The sequence below is a fragment of the Phocoena sinus genome, chromosome 1, assembly GCF_008692025.1.
Source record: "Phocoena sinus isolate mPhoSin1 chromosome 1, mPhoSin1.pri, whole genome shotgun sequence".
Lineage (NCBI taxonomy): Eukaryota > Metazoa > Chordata > Mammalia > Artiodactyla > Phocoenidae > Phocoena > Phocoena sinus.
Genome location: NC_045763.1, coordinates 185,205,178 through 185,222,678, shown reverse-complemented (window position 1 = coordinate 185,222,678; position 17,501 = coordinate 185,205,178). Strand labels below are relative to the sequence as shown.

The 17,501-nt window shown below is 63.0% G+C and overlaps 2 protein-coding genes across 2 annotated transcripts; one reads left to right on the top strand and one right to left on the bottom strand.

The window, feature by feature from the left end:
• The first annotated feature begins 532 nt into the window (after window positions 1–532).
• On the top strand, window positions 533–9,249 carry ARL8A (ADP ribosylation factor like GTPase 8A). The gene is made up of 7 exons (XM_032633071.1): window positions 533–1,058; window positions 5,275–5,355; window positions 5,636–5,709; window positions 7,042–7,135; window positions 7,334–7,401; window positions 7,652–7,722; window positions 8,187–9,249. The coding sequence occupies exons 1-7, from the start codon at window positions 936–938 to the stop codon at window positions 8,234–8,236; spliced, it is 561 nt and encodes a 186-aa protein (XP_032488962.1). The 5' UTR covers window positions 533–935; the 3' UTR covers window positions 8,237–9,249.
• Window positions 9,250–12,757: 3,508 nt separating this feature from the next.
• GPR37L1 (G protein-coupled receptor 37 like 1) lies at window positions 12,758–16,410 on the bottom strand. Its single transcript, XM_032608721.1, has 2 exons — window positions 15,823–16,410; window positions 12,758–13,564 (listed from the first exon to the last, which is right to left on the bottom strand). Exons 1-2 carry the CDS (start codon window positions 16,408–16,410, stop codon window positions 12,758–12,760), a joined length of 1,395 nt encoding a protein of 464 aa, XP_032464612.1.
• Window positions 16,411–17,501: the final 1,091 nt, after the last annotated feature.

The following is a 17,501-nucleotide window of genomic DNA, read 5'->3' as shown; positions in this document are numbered from 1 at the left end:
AAAGCGGGGTGTGGGCTCAGGGGGTCCAGCAGCCCCGAGGTTGGGTCCTCCCAGGACCAGCATCTCTGCAAGCCCCACACCTCCTACCGCCAGCTCTCCTGAAGAAAACTTTGGTTTTTACCAAAACAGGCCAACTTTTTTCATTTGCCACAAACCTCCCTCACGGGAAACCCCCCCCCCCCCCCCCGCAGGACTCTCTCTCTTTAGTATCATGGTGGTCCCAGTAAAAGTCACTTTGGGCCAGAGGCTTCCTAAGCAAGTGGCCCTGGTACCCCGTGGTTAACGAGGCCTCACAGGTGGATGTTCCCCTCCACTGGGGCTCTGGTACCCAGAGATGCTCAGAGGCAAGAACTCGGGGAACAAAAGATCTTAGAGACGTCGTCCCCGCGTCCTGGGAAGCCACGGACCACCCTCCTCCCCCCTGGAAATGGTCCCGCTCAACGGGGCCCTCGCCCACCTCGGGCCCACCGCCCTGTGAGAAGGAGGCGGGTGCCAATCGGGGCACGGCAACCCGGGAAGGCGAAAAACAATCGGAGCTCTTTCCCCAAGGGCCCCCAGCGCACAGCAGCCCGGCCCGCCCCGAAGGCCGCGGGCGCCCCGCCCAGCGTACCCGCAGCCCGGCCCGCCCGGCCCGGCCAGGAGGAGCGCGCCCGCTCGGGGGCGAGCAGGGCCGGCGGCCGCGCGGGCGGAGGAAGAGGACGAGGAGGAGGACGACTGCGAGGAGGACGGCGACCGGGAGGAGAAGGACGCGCGGAGGCCACACCCATCGGCGCGCCGATCCGGCAGCGAGTCGTCGGCGGCCGCGCGCTCCAGCCGAGCCTCCGCCCGCACCGAGTCCGGAGCCGGGCCGCACCGGGGAGGGGCCGCTCCGGCCGCAGCGCGAGGGCACGAGGGGCGGCGGGGAGCCGGCACCGGGCGCGGCCGGCGCAGCGACCATGATCGCTTTGTTCAACAAGCTGCTGGACTGGTTCAAGGCCCTCTTCTGGAAGGAAGAGATGGAGCTCACGCTGGTCGGGCTGCAGTACTCTGGCAAGACCACCTTCGTCAACGTGATCGCGGTACGGGGCGCCGGCCGGCCGGGCCTCAGGTCCCCGCCGCGCCCAGCCGAGCGGGTCGCCGCCTGGCGTGGCCGGCACGGCTGGCGCCGGCGGGGAGGCGCGGGCCCGGGCGCGCGGGGCCTAGCACGTCCCTGGGGACCCGGCGGCGCGCGCCCGGGCCGGGATGGCACGCCCGGGCGCAGGGGCGGGGGACGAGGGGACGCGGCCCGGGCCCCAGGACCGGCGGCGCCGAGGGTGTCACGAGGCCAGAGGGACCGCCGCCCGCGGAGACGGGCCCCCTCCGGCACCCGCACCCTGGCGCATGACGGGGCGAAAGTGCAGGGTCTGCCCGTGCGGCGCGCGGAGGGTCGCAGGACGGATGCCCGCGAGGCTGGGGGAGGGGGCCCGGGCCGGCCCGGCCCCACCCCGGGGGGTTAACCCCTCCTGGCCGGAAGAGGAAGCCCCGGTGCTATTGACGGGGGTGTGGGGTGGGGGGAGGGATCCCTGGGGGGAGTGGAATCAGCAGAGGCCCTGGGCTCCAGCCCAGACTCCTTCTCCACGGGGAACCTCTCCCCGACCGTGGCGTCCAGCTGGGGGTCCGGGGAGGACGCACTGCGTCCTAAAGGGAGCTCGGAGTCCCCGCCTGGCCCGGAAGTTGCGGGGCAGGAGGAGGTGCTTCGGACCCAGAGGATGAGTGGGAGGTGGAGGGGCAGGTCCACTCTGGGGACACAGGGGAGAGTGGCTCTGAGGGCTTTGGGTCATCAAGACCGAGGTGGGCAAGTGTAAGCCTTTCAGCGCCAGGGAAGTGGTGGGGAGGAGTTAAAATCTGCCTCAAAAAAGGGGAAGATGAGCGCCCTGGGTGTTTGAGCTGAGCTGCAGTAGTGGCTGCGGCCTGCATTTCCGAGAGGGCTGGGCTGGGCGTGTGGGGCTGAGGAAGGCTTGGGCAGAGCTGAGGTGTCCGGGGACCCGGCCCGCGTCCGCAGACGGGGGCTTCTGAGAGCTGTGGAGCGGCCATACATGACAGGGGTCGGCAGAGAAGTGTGACCTGACAGCCTGGGTACCTCCCCTGCCTGACTCCTGCCCACCCTCGAAGAGAAGGGTGGAGGGAGACTGGGGGGCAGGTACCCCATGATGGCGTGTTTGGGCACTGGCTTCCTTTCCCAAACGTGTTTGCGACGACCTCTGCCCAGGGGCTCCTGGCCGCTCACCCAGCAGCACAGGCTCTTCGGGCCCAGGCTGGGTTTGTTGGCACGATGGTTCCTGGGCTCCTGTCTGCCCAGGTGCTGGCCCTTGGTTGCAGGCTCCTGGCTAGACCTGGTGTTGACTTGGATTCCAAAAGCAGGAGCGCCCCGCCTGGCCTCGGGTCCTGCGGGCCTGTGGCTTCGCTCCGAGGTGCCGAGATCTGGGAACTGTCTCCAGGGAGAGGCCGAGAGGGGACCAGTCGGTGCCGCTGCTACTCTCGTGGCTCAGCCTGGGCATCACCTCTGGTCCCCAGGGAGTCTCTCCTCCTAGAGCGTTTACAAAGCTGTGTTCCTGGGCGGGGATCCACAGGAACCCAGGCGGTTCCGTGTCCTGTTCGTGTCCAGAGAATGGGGTGCTCTGGCAGGTCAGAAACGGAATCCAAGAGTCGCAGGTTTCACTGCCGGGGTCAGGAGTTTCCGAGGGGTGCAGCGAGGGCTCCCCTCCCCCAGCCGGGCCTTCGTGTTTATGACATAAATTTGCCACCTCAACTCACACATCCTAAAAGTGCAGCCTGGACTTCCCTAGAAAGAGGCTTCTCCAGAACACCCATCCCTTGTGGGCTGCAGTGGGAGTGCCCGAGTCCAGAGTTCTCAGCTTCTCCAGGGCCACGGCCTTTCCGCCCGCCAGTGTATGATCCCAGTGGAGTGTCTTTCAGAAAGAAGCGAAGAGTCAGGACCCCGGGCTCTGGCCCATGCCCACCACTGACCTTCTGAATCCCCTTTGCCTCTTCTTGTGGCCTTTCTTTGTCTTAGCTTTTACCCATTTGGGTTTTTTCTACTCCTTGTATGAGTCCGACTGTAAATAGAAATCGAGCTTATGTGTAAGCTGCTCCACTGGCTAATGTGGGCTGGGAAGCATCACAAAGAGATTCTCCAGTGCCTCTGAGGACCCAGAACTCACTTTCTGAGTTCTGAAAAAGTTGAACTGCCAGAAAGTAGGAGATGTTTTGCCCGAGGGAAACAAGAGGCCATTTTCAGATACTCGCAAGTGTGAAAGGCCATCCGGGGGAAGAGCTAATTTGGGGGTACCCAAGGGGTAGAGTTGGGAAGGTGGATTTTTGACTCATTAGAGAGCACTTTGGAGTGTTGGCGCTGACCCAGGAGGGATGAGCCAGAGGACATTCAAGTCTGAGCCGGGGGTTCCTCCAGACGACTTTAGGGTGCCTGCTGACCTTGAAGGAGGAGCTTGTGAGATCTGAGGCCTCAGCCGGGAAATGCAGTTGTGACTGGTCCCAGCTTAGCTCTGATTCACAGCTGAACTGGAAATACTGAGGCCGGGGAGCCTGGCTCCCTGAGGGTCCTCCTGGAACCGTCCTTTGTCCAGGATCACATTCTGACAGGCTAGGCTTTTCGTTTCTATGGGAGCCTGTGAATGTTCTGGGTTGCCAAAGAGCAGTGATGGTTCCTCATGTATGGAAACCATTTCCAAGCACTTCGTGAGCCCTATCTGCCAATTTTTAGGAAAACCAAAACCCTTTTCTGCCATTTCACGGAAGGAAACCCTGAGGCCCAGAGAGGTCCAACTGTCTTGTCCAAGCTCATCCACGATGAGGGATAAACGAGAGCTGGGCTTCCTTCCTCAGGACCACGTTCTTCATCTGCCCGGTTGGGGATGGAGTGGGCTTGGGCCCAGTGGGTGCCCCATTCCACCTGCACCCTGCTGGGTGGGGTTCGTGGAGTTAAAGCACACATGGTTCTCCCTGCCTAGCCAAAAGCAAAACCTCGTCAGGGCACTGCCTTTTCCTCACGTTTCCTCACTGTTAGAGGCTCTTAGACCCTTTGGATATCTGATAAAAAAACAGAGACCCTTTCCCCAGAGGCGCGTACATACAAACAAAAATGTGCACATACAGCTTGTGCGCACCTTCAGGGGGTCTCCGAAGCCCCTCTTCGGCCTCCAGGTTAGGAACCCTCATCCGTCTTATCTTGAGCATCAGTCTTGGGCATTCGGTGCTCACATCCGAGGGACTTGGTGAACGAGCTCAGGTGATTCCTGAAGGTAAAAGGGAATCAATCCGTCTCATTCAGGGGGGATTCTTCATTCAGACTCACAGGCTCTGAATGAGAAGCCATCATGTCTTACACTTTGGCCAAGGGTCAGAGCCCCTGACCACTCTGTGTGGCCTTAGGCAAATTACTCCTCCCACCTGGTAGAAGACAGTGACATCCTAACGGAACAAGGCTGTCCCCTCAGGTTCAAGGTTAAGTAAGCCCCATCTCCTTCAGCCTGCGTCTGGGGGAGAAGCAGAGGTGTCCTACATGTGAACGTGGAGATGACCTTGAGCGGAGTTTGGTCTGGCCTTAGTAGAGGCCTGTGGCTAGTTTAGAACGATCTTAGAGACCATCTAGAGGGGAGACGTGAGAATTGTTAGAATTTGAAAGTGGGTTATGGGAAACAGAATTACGGTTAACTTCTACTTACTGGGTGAACATTCACCAACGTCAGTGTAGACGTGGCTCCTCTCCCGAGAGCTCGCGGTCTAGTCGGGGTGCACGGCGAGGGGTACCCATCCTACAAATGGGTACAGTACAAAGAAACCCAGAAGTTCCTTGCTGCGCGTTGCCTTTGGGGCGTGGCTGACTTACCGACCCTCAGTCTGATGTGAGCATTTACTACCGCGTGAAAGTGTAAACCTAGATTGTTTAACGTGACCTGCCCTACCGGAGGCTAGATACAGAAAGGGGGCTCTGGTCCAACAACAGAGAGGTGGGTTAGACCTCAGGAAGGACTTTCTCCATCCTGGTCGAGCGACTTCGAGGGGCCTCTTTGTCACAGGGGAGCTCGGGTGTGAGGTGGACACCGGGCTTGGCCATGGCCCATCTTGCTTGAAAGCAGGGGGCGCGCGGGAGCTGCCCGGGACACTGGGGCGCCTGAGAGGCTCCGGCCTGGCCTCTCTGCTTCATTCCCGCAGCCTTTTGGTCCGTGGCCGCCGCGGACAGCGCATCTGGGTCCTGGCGATTTTTGCCCCTTTTCCAATTCTGACTCTTCCTTCCAGTCGGGACAGTTCAATGAGGACATGATCCCCACCGTGGGCTTCAACATGCGCAAGATCACCAAAGGGAACGTGACCATCAAGGTGCGCAGCCGAGCTGGCCCCTGGGCGCAAGCCCACAGCCGCAGAGGATGTGTGTGTGCGTGTGCGCCTGTGTCTGTATGTGTCGGGCCTCCGGAGGAGAAGCTAGAGGAAAGCAGAGGCTTGGGTCCGACCGGATAGTTGGGGAAAGAGCTCAGGTAGGCTTAGGAGGCAGGGACGCAGAGAGAGAAGGAATTCCGGTGGGGCAGGCGGGGGGCACGTGGGAACCAGGATGGATTGGGGGCCTGCCTGCTGCTGACACCCGCTCACCTCTCTTGCTCAGCTCTGGGACATCGGGGGACAGCCCCGCTTCCGCAGCATGTGGGAGCGCTACTGCCGAGGAGTGAGCGCCATCGTGTAAGTGCGCAGCAGGCCCGTGGTCGTTGGCAGGTGACTCACACCTGTGTGCAGCTGCCTGTGCTTTGACAGACGCTCTGGGCGCACCCCGGCCAGTCTGAGAACCAGAGGACTGACCACCTCATGCTGAAGCATCTGTGTGTCCCTCCGCATCTCCCTGCCTACCCCCAACCCAGACTCACCCCTATCCTGAATTTTGTGTGATTTAGTGGTTCATTCCCTGGCTTTTTTTTTTTTCCTTTCATTGTTGGCCGTGCCACACAGCTTGTGGGATCTTAGTTCCCCAACCAGGGATTGAACCCAGGCCCTTGGCAGTGAGCGCCGAGTGCTAACCACTGGACCGCCAGGGAATTCTCTCCCTTGCTTTTTAAAAATAATTTTATTCTACGTATATATGTGCCCAAACAAAAGATCATTTAGCTTTCGTTGTTTGTTTGTTTTGTTTCTTTGCGGTACTCGGGCCTCTCACCGCTGCGGCCTTTCCCGTTGCGGAGCACAGGCCCCGGAAGCGCAGGCTCAGCGGCCATGGCTCACGGGCCCAGCCGCTCCGCGGCACGTGGGATCTTCCCAGACCGGGGCACGAACCCGTGTCCCCTGCATCGGCAGGCGGACTCTCAACCACTGCGCCACCAGGGAAGCCCAGCTTTCGTTGTTTTTAATCTGATTTTTAAATTTAAATTTTTATGTATTTTTATTTTTTTATAGTTTTTAAAGGTGACACTCCATTTACAGTTATATCAAAATATTGGCTCTATTCCCCGTGTTGTAAAGTACATTTTTGTAGCCTATCTTACACCCAGTAACCAGATTTGGTTTTATTATTCTTATTATTTAAAAAAATTCTTTGGCCGCACTGCGTGTAGGATCTTAGTTCCCAGACCAGTGATCCAACCCTTGCCCCCTGCAGTGGAAGCTCCGAGTCCTATAACCACTGGACCACCAGGGAAGTCCCCAACCTGATTTTTAAAAAAACATTTTGATGCAGGAAAGTCTTCTGGGGCTTCCTTTGCTCTTTTCACCCCCTTGTCTAGCCAGCCCTGCCCTGAGAACGTAAGCGGGTCACTCTGGGAAGGACTTAGGTCTAATCCTATGGGGCCCAGTGCTGCCGCAGGAGCAGCAGCTTCTCCAGAGGTCTGGGGGATAGGACAAGGGCAGGCCCCAGCGGCCCCTACAGGTTCTCACTCCCATCAGTTCAGAAGACATTCTCAGAGCACCTGCCTGAGCCGTCCCAGGTGGCGGAGACCCCGGGTGTCGAGCCAGAGCTGCTGCAGCTCCTTCCCCCGCAACCGCGCAGCCTGTGGTGTCAGCTTGTCCCCACCTGCCGCCCCCCAGGTACATGGTGGATGCCGCTGACCAAGAGAAGATTGAGGCCTCCAAGAATGAACTCCACAACCTACTGGACAAGCCCCAGCTGCAGGGCATCCCGGTCAGCCCCGAGTGGAGTGGGAGGGTCGGGGGCTCGCCGGGAAGGCCGGGGACCGCTGGGGGCAGGTGGGGGTAAATACTGCTGGCGGTGGGGGGAGGGAGGGGTGCGGATGCAACGGGGCTGCGGAAGCCAGCCCCCTTCTTGGGGCAGCCTGGCCGTGGCTGCCCTGGACCGAGCCCTGCCCTCCCTTCTCGGCAGGTCCTAGTCCTGGGCAACAAGCGAGACCTCCCGGGAGCCTTGGATGAGAAGGAGCTGATCGAGAAAATGTGAGTTGGCCACTCTTCCCTGTCCTTCCTCCCTGCTCCCCAAACTCCCAGGCGCCAGAGCGGAGGGCTCGTTGCTGCTCTCGGCGCCCACCGCTTGGTGGCGCTAGAGCGCGCCTGTCCGAGCCCCGCCCTTCGCCCCTCCCCCTCCCCGTCCCTCTATCCCCGACTGCCCCCGCGCCCGGCCCCCGGCCCCCGGCCCCCAGCCCCTTGCTCAGTGGCAACCTCAGCAGACAGCTCTGGTCCCCTGCAGGAATCTGTCTGCCATCCAGGACCGAGAGATCTGCTGCTACTCCATCTCCTGCAAAGAAAAGGACAACATCGGTGGGTCTGGGGGCGTCGCTGCGCTCGCGGGGAGGGGCAGGAGGGGAAGGCAGCCGGTGGCTCTCTCCTTGGAGCCCGGAGCGCCGTGGCTCTCCTGGGCAGGACAGGCAGCGGGAAGCCCCGATGCTGAGCATCACCCCAGCTCTGCCGTCAACTGGTGTGTGATCGTGGGCAAATCCCCCCTCTCCTTGGGGCTCACTCCCCGCCTGTGACGTCGTAGGGTCGGACCCTTCTGGTCTGAGGGACTCGTCCTATGGCTCCGTCTCTTTCACCGCAGCCAGACGCCCTTGCACCCATCAGGGGCTGTTCGGAGCTTGGCAGCTGGAAGCTGGGCTTGTGATGCCCTTAGAGTTGACCCTAGGTGCAGCGCGCCCCCTCCCCCCCCCCCCGCCCCGGCCAGGTGTGTGCTCTACCCTCAGGAGAACCAGCCCTGAAGCCCTGTAACCTCCTCTCTTGCCCCGCAGACATCACCCTACAGTGGCTTATCCAGCACTCAAAGTCACGGAGAAGCTGAGACTGCGGCCCCGCCCCCTCGGACCAGGGACCGCCCTCCGGATCTGAAGCCGAGCTCCCGCCCCCTCCCCCCGCCGCCCTCCCAAGCCCACCCCTCCTTACTTGGTGTGGGGAGGGGCCCTCTGGGGATCCCAGAGTCCTGTTCTGCTGAGGTTTGAACTCCCGATTTTATTGTAAAATAAATTGCTCCCCTCCGGTCCCCTAACCTCCCCCCCTCCCCTCTCCCTTTGTCTCTCCGCCGCCCTGCTTCCCGCCCCCTCTGAAGCCCCGCCCCACAGCCCCGCCTCCTCTCCTGTCCCGCTCCCTGCTTCCCTTTCCCACACTCTTCTGTTATTGTCCTGTGTGTACAGTATATATATGTATATATATTTTAATTTTTTAATTTAAGCAAAGACTAAAATCAACCATTTGATGCTGCAGGGGCCAGTCAGGATCTGGGAGGGGGCGGTCTGGAGAGAAGGAGAATAGCGGGGTTAGCTGGGGCCGGTTCAGATCAGGAAGGGTGAGGCTGGCACAGGGGCAGGTACCAGCCCAGGCACGGGTGTCCGTCCCCACGTCCCGTTTGTCTCCACTTCCCAGTCTGGCCTGTCTCCGCAGTGTTTGAATGTCACAGGCTGACGGGAGCTTCCGGAGACGCCCTTCGCTGCCCCCAGCCTCAGCATGGCCACCAGGCACAAGCAGGCGCCGGAGACCGGGGGCCGAAGGGGCAGGAGGCCAGCGCCCTAGCAGCCCCTCCCCGCCTGTTCCTGGCTCCCAGCTCCGGGCCCTCACCTCCACGGGCCACCTCATTTTCTGTTCTCGTTTTGCAGAGTTGCACAAGGAGAGAACTCGGCATGGGGGGTTGGTTCTTTGGGTTTTGTTTTCTGTTTGTTTAATGATTTGTAAAGTGATGTCCCTCTTCCTTTTTTACACTTTTCAGCTCATATTTAACCTCTGTTTGGAAAATGATTCTTGTAACTGTACATTTTTTTGCCTCCTAACAAAAACAAGAATAAATGACAATTTTGTGTTGGGGGGGGTGCGCGGTGCGGTTTTTTTTTCTGTCCACGGCCCGGCAGGCTGGGGACTCTGGTCCCCGACCCTGGGCGCTCCCAGCCAAAGGGAGGCACGCGCTCGCCCGGGCGCACAATGGCCCTTCACAGAGCAGCCCCCGCGAGCGCGCCGGCTCCTGCCCTGCCGCCTCCTCTAGTCGGACCTTCCTGTGTCCCCAGCTCTGAGCCAGCAGCTGCCAGGGGAATGGAGGGGGTCTGTGTCCGGAACCGCCCGGCTGCACCCGGTGTGTGCGGGACGGAGCCCGCTTCCTGGAGTCTGTCCGGGCCCCCACCTGCAGCCAGAGGTGGCGGAGCCGGTGAATTGTCCTGGGGGGCGCGGGGGCAGTGCCGGGCCTGCAGAGCCCACGGCTTACCACCCTTAGCTGCTCTTCTGTTGGTGTCCAGGCTGCTGGCTTCCCGGCAGAGGCCGTGCCCTCCCTTCCCTGCCCACCCCCGGCCCCTCCCAGCCCACTCCACCCCTAGAGCTGGTCCCCTCTGCCCGCAGCCGTGGCCTCGGAGGCTTGCGCCCCGCTTCCCAAATCCGGGGCCATCTTGACCCACTTTTGCCGTAAGCCCCGCCCCCTGGCTCCCCTCAGCCTGGAGACGGAGCGGCCCTGCGGAAGGTCCGGCCCTGCGGAAGGCTCCACCCCTCTCGCCGCACCTCTGCGGGGAGGAGGCCACCTGCACCGTCCTGGGAGCAGGGTCTGCCCTGGTGGCTCTGAGCTCACCGGCCCTTCTTCGGTGCTTCCTCTTGGAGCCTCCTGGTCATGAGAACCGCAGGGAGGAATGGCCTGCCTGGAGAGGGCTTCCCCACTGCCGGGGAGTTTGGGGAGAGAATGCAGATGGAATTCGGCGGAGGGAGCTAGATGACTTCAGGTTCCTTGCAACCCCTAAAGGATAGGACACGTGCCCCCTGGTCGAGGAGGTCGAAGCTGGGGCCGGGCTGTCCCCTGGGCTCTCCTGGCTGCTGAGGTGGCTGGAGATGCCACGGCCTGGGAGGCTGGGACAGGACCAACGGTCACTGGTCTGGTGAGCAGGAACGGGAGTTTCAGGGATGAGCTGCCTTTCTCGCCTCCTGCGTCCTCTGACGAGATAAGACAGGATGGGCTGGTCGCCAGCAAGCAGGCATCGTCCTGCCCCAGTGCCTGCTCCCAGCACACAGCAGGTGCTTCGTAGGACAGACTGCGCATATGTACACCAGCATGGGGGGCCCTTTGCACACCTGGCCAAGCCTGCTCTGCAGTTCTGGAGAATTGAACCCCCAAAGGGAGGGAGGGAAGGAAGGTGCCAGGCGTCATGCCGGGAGCTTTATGTATCTTGTCTCATTCAATGACTCCAGGCCTCTGTGAGGCGGGGGGGTTATTCCTGTTTAACTGATGGGGTCCAGTAACTGCGTCCAGTCCGGCCCAAGGGAGGCAATTCTCAGTGCAAGGTGCGCATACTGACGGGGTCAGGGCGGCTCAGTGGGTTGGCCCGCCTCCCACCTGGCTAACATCAGGGCTCGGGGTCGGTCCCCTAAAGACCCAGCTCAAGTCCACCGCCCACCACTGCCAGCTGCCGCCCCACCCCAAGCCCAGGACCCCTAGGCAACAAATGCCACACTGTTCCCCCAGCTGGCCTAGCCGGAGAGACAGTGGCTCTTTCCCAAGGCCCGCTGGCCTGCTGACTAATCCTGCAAGCCATTCACGTTGGCGGGGCCCAGGGCAGCGGTGGTGGCAGGGCCTCGGAACCGCAGGGAGGGGCAGGGGCCCCTTTGTGGCAGAGCCCCCAAACAGGATGCGGCGGTGCCCCCTCCCCGCCCCCAGCCTCCCATCCTCGGCCTGCGCGTCCCGCCTTCACCCTGGCCCCCCTCCTCCATCCCATAGGAGGCTGCTGGTGCATTTGGGACTGGGGCTGGGGTGGGGGGGAGAGGGAAGGGCCCCGGTCACCTCAACACCGCAAGCCTGCCCTTGGTCTCCTCTCCAGCCTGCTCCCCCCACCGTCTTAAGTTGCTGCAGACAGAGCTGGGGGCTTTGGTCACTGTGGCAGCGGTCGGCCAAGAAACGGGTGGGTGTCTCTCCAGCATAAAGAGTGTGCGGCCAGCCGCGCCATCGCCTAGCAACGGCCTCCCTCTCTCTTGGCATCACCCGTCCTGAGGGTGGGTGCCAGGGGGAGAGAACAAGGCCATTAAGATCCACAGGAGTGGGGGAAGGAGGTTTGGCTCCAGGCTGAGGCCAGGGGGTATGGGTGGGGTGGGCAGAGGAGAATGGAGCCCAGGGCGCTGGGCAATGCCTGTGCCTCCCCGACCCTGCCCTGGGGACCCTCCTGAGGCCCTGTGCAGGTGATCCAGACAGAGCTGGCAGCAGGAGCTCCGCGGGAGCCCGAGCTGCGCTGATTCAGATGGGAAGGGTGGGCTTGCGGGGCGGGGAGTGGTCTGTGGCCTAGGCCAAGGTGTCCCTTTGTTTGACCTCATGCCAACTTCGCTGGGTCTGGGCGGGGCTAAGGGGCCTCTGGAAGGGCCCCCTGTCGTGGGGGGTGGGGGGGACCAGAGAGAGGAAAGAAGGCTCTGTGGGGCTGTCGATGGAGCTCTGCCTGCTGGGAAGGGGGGGGGTGGGGCGGGCAGGGGGCAGGCAGCTGGGCCGTCTGTAGGCTAAACAGTCTGTTCTAAGAAGCCGAACAAGGGCAGCTCTCAGAGAGGCTGGAAGCCCCCCAGGCTGCTGGTTGCCCTCGAATGGGGGCTTTGTGGGGAGGGAGGAACAGCGGCGGGGGCTCCCGGGGAGATAAGTCTGCAGCCTTCTACTTCCCAGGGACGGCTGGGCTCAGGCCAGCCTGAGGACACAGTGCCCCAGCTCCCAAGTCCCTCCGTCTACTCTGCCCTCAAAGCCACAGGACCCCAGGCTGGACAGGACACCAGCCACAGGCCAGGAAGGGCCAAAGGTGGCCAGGAGGGCAAAGCCCAGGTGCATCTGGGCACTGCCGGGATGTGGCACAAGAAAGGCCCGTGGGCACAGGGGTAGTTCTACCTAGTTTATTGTTTTCCAAGAAGGGTCTTCTACAGGGGAGCACCTGACCGGGATTGGGGGGGGACCGGGCAACCAGGGTACGTCAGAGAAGGAGGAGGACAGAGACAGAAATGCTCCTGGAGAAGAGACGGCACCTGGAGGGGGCGTCCGGGGCTGGGCCCATCCTGTGCAGAGGAGAGACCGGTTGCTGGCCCCCAAGGCCCCCATCCAGGATGGGCGATGCCGAGAGGGGCAAAGTAAAGTGTAGTCAGGCTCCAGATGGAGAGGGGAGAGTGAGGCTGGGACCAGGTGAGGTTCTGGCTCCCAGCCGGGAGGATGGAGAGTCTCTGGGCAGCTCTGAGGACCTGGGGGATCACCGCCCCCCAGCAAGAGGACGGGCGGGCCGCCCCCGAGAAGGGGCTCGGCCGGGGGCTCCGACATACCCAGACCCCAGCCGGGGGAGCCGAGTCCATCTCTGGACAGGGCTCCCCCCGCCACGGCCGGCCAGCCTCAGCAGGGCGTGCCCAGGGCCAGGAGCGGTGGCGCCTCTCGGGGCTTGTGGAAGTAGACAGAGGTGGCCAGCCCCGTCCGGAGCTTGGCAACTGGGCCGTCGGTGGCTGCCGCCCCGCCGCAGCCCTCGCAGCAGCAGCAGCAACAGCAGTCCAGGAAGGCGCGGCCCAGCGGCCGGCACACACACAGGAGGAGCACGGGCGTGGCGGCCGCCTTGAGGAAGGTGGCGAACTGGCCGACCAGGCCCAGGAGGTCCAGGGTCTGGCGGGTGAGCGTGGCCGAGAGGTAGGCGGCCACGACATTGCACACGTTCTCGGGGAGGGTGCAGAGGGTGTAGACGGCGGTCAGGCCCACCACGGTGCCGCTGAGCTGGCCCTCGCGCCGCTCCTGCTGGCCCGGCCGGCACTCCGGCTTTCTGCCGGGCGGGCCCCACACCCGCCACGTCACCAGCTGGCAGGTGACCGTGAAGAGGACGGGCAGGCAGAAGTAGCAGCCGAAGGACCACCACATCCGGGCGTTCTGGTAGGTCAAGACCAGCGAGTAGAGGGACTCGGGCAGGCGGGCGGAGGGCTTCATGATGCACGCGTCCACGGGGCCCGCGGCGGGGCCGGGCTCCTGTACCAGCTGCCAGAGCAGGAGCTCGGGCGCAGCCAGCGTCATGGAGCCCACCCAGATGACCGCCAGCTTGGCCAGGATGGACGGGCACGGCTCGATGGGCCTGGCCTCGGGCAGGGTGCTGGTGGCCACGTGGAAGCGGTCAATGCCCAGGGCGCAGAGGCTGAAGGTGGTGACGCCGAGAGAGGAGACCTGCGAGGGGGCGTGGTGGGGGGGAGAGGCGGGGGTCAGCCCCAGGCAACCGAGGGGCTGTCTCAGACTGGAAGTGCACGGCAGGCGTGGGAAGGACAGTGGTGGCACCGCCATTCAGGGGCATTTCAGATCTCACGGCCAGGGTCTGACGGGACAGACTGGGCTCAGGCGGGACCAGGGCCTTGGTGGACGGCAGAACTGAGGTTCCCCTGCAGGCCGCCCGCTGCCTTGCCTCTGGGCCCAGGGACGAGCGACCTAGGCCCTACAGCCCCTTGTGCTCCTGAGACTTTGGGAAATCATCTCTGAGGACAAGCATGGACGGAGACGTAGGGCTCCTGGGCCTGCCGGGTGCTTGGATGGCCTCACCCACCACGTCCATGGGGGGAGTGGCCTTGGGGGTGCAGGGCATACGCCCTCCCGCCCTCCTCGCCCTGCCCGGAGAGGCCCAGGGCCAGCCCGAGTGGGGACACAGTGGGCCTGTGCCCACTCCCCGCAGGCAGCTCACAGAGCACACAGGAAAACCACCCTGTGAGCAGAGAGGAAGCCAGAGCAGCAGGGAAGAAAGTGGCAGAGAGAAGTGACGGGGCTGGGGCGGTGCTCCCAGCTCAGACGATGGCTGGGCACACTCAGGGCTGTGCTCAGTTCCCCCTCCGTCCAAGCACTCCCCTCTCCGGCTGGCTCCTGCCCCATCTCCAGGCAGGCCCCAGGCCAGGGCTCAGGCTAAACAACACGCCCTCTCCTTTCCTACATCTCAAAAATGGCCCCAAGCTGTATTTAGCTGCCTCCTGTTCCCTCCTGGGGCCTCCCTACAAAAGGATGCTGGGCGGTGCATTCGTCCCTCCACTCTCACCTGTCACCCCAGCCTCCAGGGAGGGCTCAGGGGTCACCTCTGTCCTCCAGGCCGTGGAGGGGGTTAGGTGGCAGCCTGCATATCGGGTGTGTTGGGACCCACAGTTGGGCAGGGGGCAGGGCCGGGCTCTCCTCGGCCGCCAGCTCCACGCAGACAAGCGCTCACAGGGGTCTTAGACCTTTCCCGGTAAAATCCACCACGTACTGAATTATTTCAGTTCTAAGCCCTTTGTGGACATCACACATGTGAGCCTTCAGGGACTCACCCAGCTATGGTGATGGCGGTCAGCCCCGACTCGCAGGGAGGGAAGCAGGGGTTTGGGCAGGCTAAGTGGCTAACCACGGCCACTCGGCAGAGCCCGGGCTCTGACCTCCCACAGCTCTCCTGGGCTCTGAGTGCCAGGTCACTAAGATGCAAGGGCTGTCCCCGGCTGCAGGGCCTCTTTCAGGTCTGAGCAACTTGGGGCCACCGTTAGGTGGTCTCCCTGGGCTGGGAAGGACAGGAAAGGGCTGTACTGCCCGCTGAGCCTCAGAGAGTCCGTCCGGATATGAAACCATCGCTAAGTCATGGGACGGGGACAGAGCTGGGAATAGGACAGTGTCCAGACGCTGATCCTAATTCCTTCCCCACCCAGGCCGGCTGCCCACTCACTCAGCGTCTCCCATTGTCTCGGGGGAAAGCAGCGTTTGTGGGGAGGGAGGCCACAGTCACCCCAGTGCTCATTCTTCCTCCTCCCACAGCGTAAGCAACATGCAGAATGCTGCAGGCTGATTTCCTGTTCCTAGGCAGACATGCTGGCCTTGCTGTGTCCCACGTAAATGCACATATATTGGTATATCTTTGCACTGTTTTGATTAAGCTGGATCCGTGTGAGCTACACCGCTATCAACACCCACGCGCTCATCCCAGCGTGGAAGTTCCCAGAGGTGGGGCCAGTGGTCACCTTGGAGCCGCAGCTGGAGGGCCAAGTGGTCTACCCTCTGGTCAGGAGACAGTGAAACGGGAGAGGAGCTGTGACCTGCCCAGGGACACCCCAGTATGCCAGGGACAGAAGCTGACACTAGAGCCCTAGCTTTAGCTCCAGCCCCAGAACCAGGTCTCTCCTTCCAGAGGATGGAGGAGACGGCTGACGGTGATGGCGGCGGCGAGAGTCGCAGTGAGGGAGGGTCTTTCCTTCCTTCCGTGTTTGCACTCCCGGGAGTGGACACAGAATTGACCCCAGGGCCCTGACACCCGCCTGCTCGCTCGGGTACCTGAGAGCTCCCAGGAGCCAATCCTGCGTTTGTCTTGGGGGAGAAGCAGCGAGACAGAGCCCCAGGCCTGCAGGGCCTCGCACACCCTCGCAGCCCACATCCGGCAGCGGCCCCCCCACCACCACCCCGTGGGCTCTAGCAGGACACACACTCACCTCCACGAAGGGCACAGCCCGGCAAGACACGTCACCCAGCAGCCTCTGCTTGGTGATCTCGTGGAAGATGATGACAGGGAGGCAGAAGAAGAGGACCAGAAAGTCCCAGAGGGCCAGGCTGGCGAGGATGGAGTTCCAGGCGCTCTTCAGGTAGTAGCTGTGCGACACGATGCACATGACCGCCAGGTTGCCCACGATGCCCACGGCAAACAGCACCAGGGCCAGGAGCAGCACGGTGTAGGCCCCATAGGAGCTCTCCGTCACCGGGTACAGGGGGTTCTGGATCTGCAGCCGCCAGCCCGGCGTCCCCGTCGCGTTGCCCAGAGGCTCCTGCCTGCTGCCCCCAGGGACCACGGCCCGGTCCGGGTGGGCGCTGGTGGCCACCTGGGGCTCGGTGGGCTGCGGCCCGGTGGGGCGGATGGGCCGGGGATACTCAGCCCACTCCTGGGGCACATACTGCTGCACCCCCTTGGCCTCCTCCTCGGTGCCACGCCCGCCCCGGCGCAGGGGGACGCCCCCGGGGACCCTGCCGGGACCTGCCGCTAACGCCACAGCGAGAGAGATGGCCAGAGGCCACGGCCGCCGCATGGCCGGATGAGCGGCAGTGGCTGCCCACAAGCGGAGGCGAGGCCGGACCGAGTGCAGGGCCGACTCGACGGGCAGCTGGCTGGTGGGCCCGCCCCCATCGGGCGTCTGGCATTGCCAGCCGGCTCCAGCACCCCCTCCATCCCCACCCCTAAGCCACCAGGCAGGGCAGGGCTGGGCCCTCTGCTGGACACAGGGCGCTCTGTGCCATCCGCAGGACACGCCTCCCCGGGCCTCCCGGGCAGCAGCGCTCAGACCTGTGCGGCCCCCAGAGGCCGGGCGCCCCCGGCCTCGGACGCTGGGGTCCTGGGGGGTGGGGGCGGGGGTGGGGGCAGGGTGGGGTGGGGGCAGGGCGCCGGCCCCTCCTCAGGAGGCTGGATGATCACTGTCGCTGTCATTTACTGAACCTGATGAGATCCCACACTCAGCCGGCTTCTGGATGAACCCTCACCACAGCCCTGAGGGGCGAGCGCCCTCATTCCCGTGTCTCGGGCTGGAGAGGTGGCCAGTCACTTACCCAGAGCTAAACCTGGCCCAGCTGGCCCGGGGCCTGGGCCTGACTCCAGACCTTCTGACCATCGCTGTTCTCAGTGGGCACGGGTCCACCTGCTTCCCACGAACCACACAAAGTTCCCCTGAAAGGAACAGCCGCCCGAAACTTAAAGCACCGTGTTCTGATCCGGACACAAGGCGGGTGGACATTTGCAGAACAGGTCTTTCCTGAGCACCTGCTGGGTTCTAGACACGCGGTACAAAAACCTAAAAGACCTCTGCCATCGAGGAGCCTTCAGTGCAGGGCGGGGGGGAATAAATATGTACATAAATAATTATAGCTTAGGGATGGATGCTATGAAAGGCAAGGGACCAGCCGCCGAGGGAGCCCGAAGGAGGCTGGAGGCATCTGGAGGGCCTCCCAGAGGGGGTGACTTTTAAATGGACCTTGAAGAGCGGCTTCAAGCTCCCCAGACAGACAACAGGGAAGGAAGGGTGCTCAGGCAGAAGCAGGATTTGCAAAGCCACGGGGGTGGGACAGCAGGGTGCAGCGCGAGGACAGCAAGGCGGCCAGCAAGGGAGCAGGGAGGGGCGTGAGGGCA

Coding starts and splice junctions, on each gene's coding strand:
- ARL8A (XM_032633071.1), top strand. CDS start 936: ATGATCGCTTTGTTCAACAAGCTGCTGGACTGGTTCAAGGCCCTCTTC. Junction 5,356..5,635: donor AAGGGAACGTGACCATCAAG/GTGCGCAGCCGA, acceptor TCTCTTGCTCAG/CTCTGGGACATCGGGGGACA. Junction 7,136..7,333: donor CCCAGCTGCAGGGCATCCCG/GTCAGCCCCGAG, acceptor CCTTCTCGGCAG/GTCCTAGTCCTGGGCAACAA.
- GPR37L1 (XM_032608721.1), bottom strand. CDS start 16,410: ATGCGGCGGCCGTGGCCTCTGGCCATCTCTCTCGCTGTGGCGTTAGCG. Junction 13,565..15,822: donor GGGCTGTGCCCTTCGTGGAG/GTGAGTGTGTGT, acceptor GCCCCCTCGCAG/GTCTCCTCTCTCGGCGTCAC.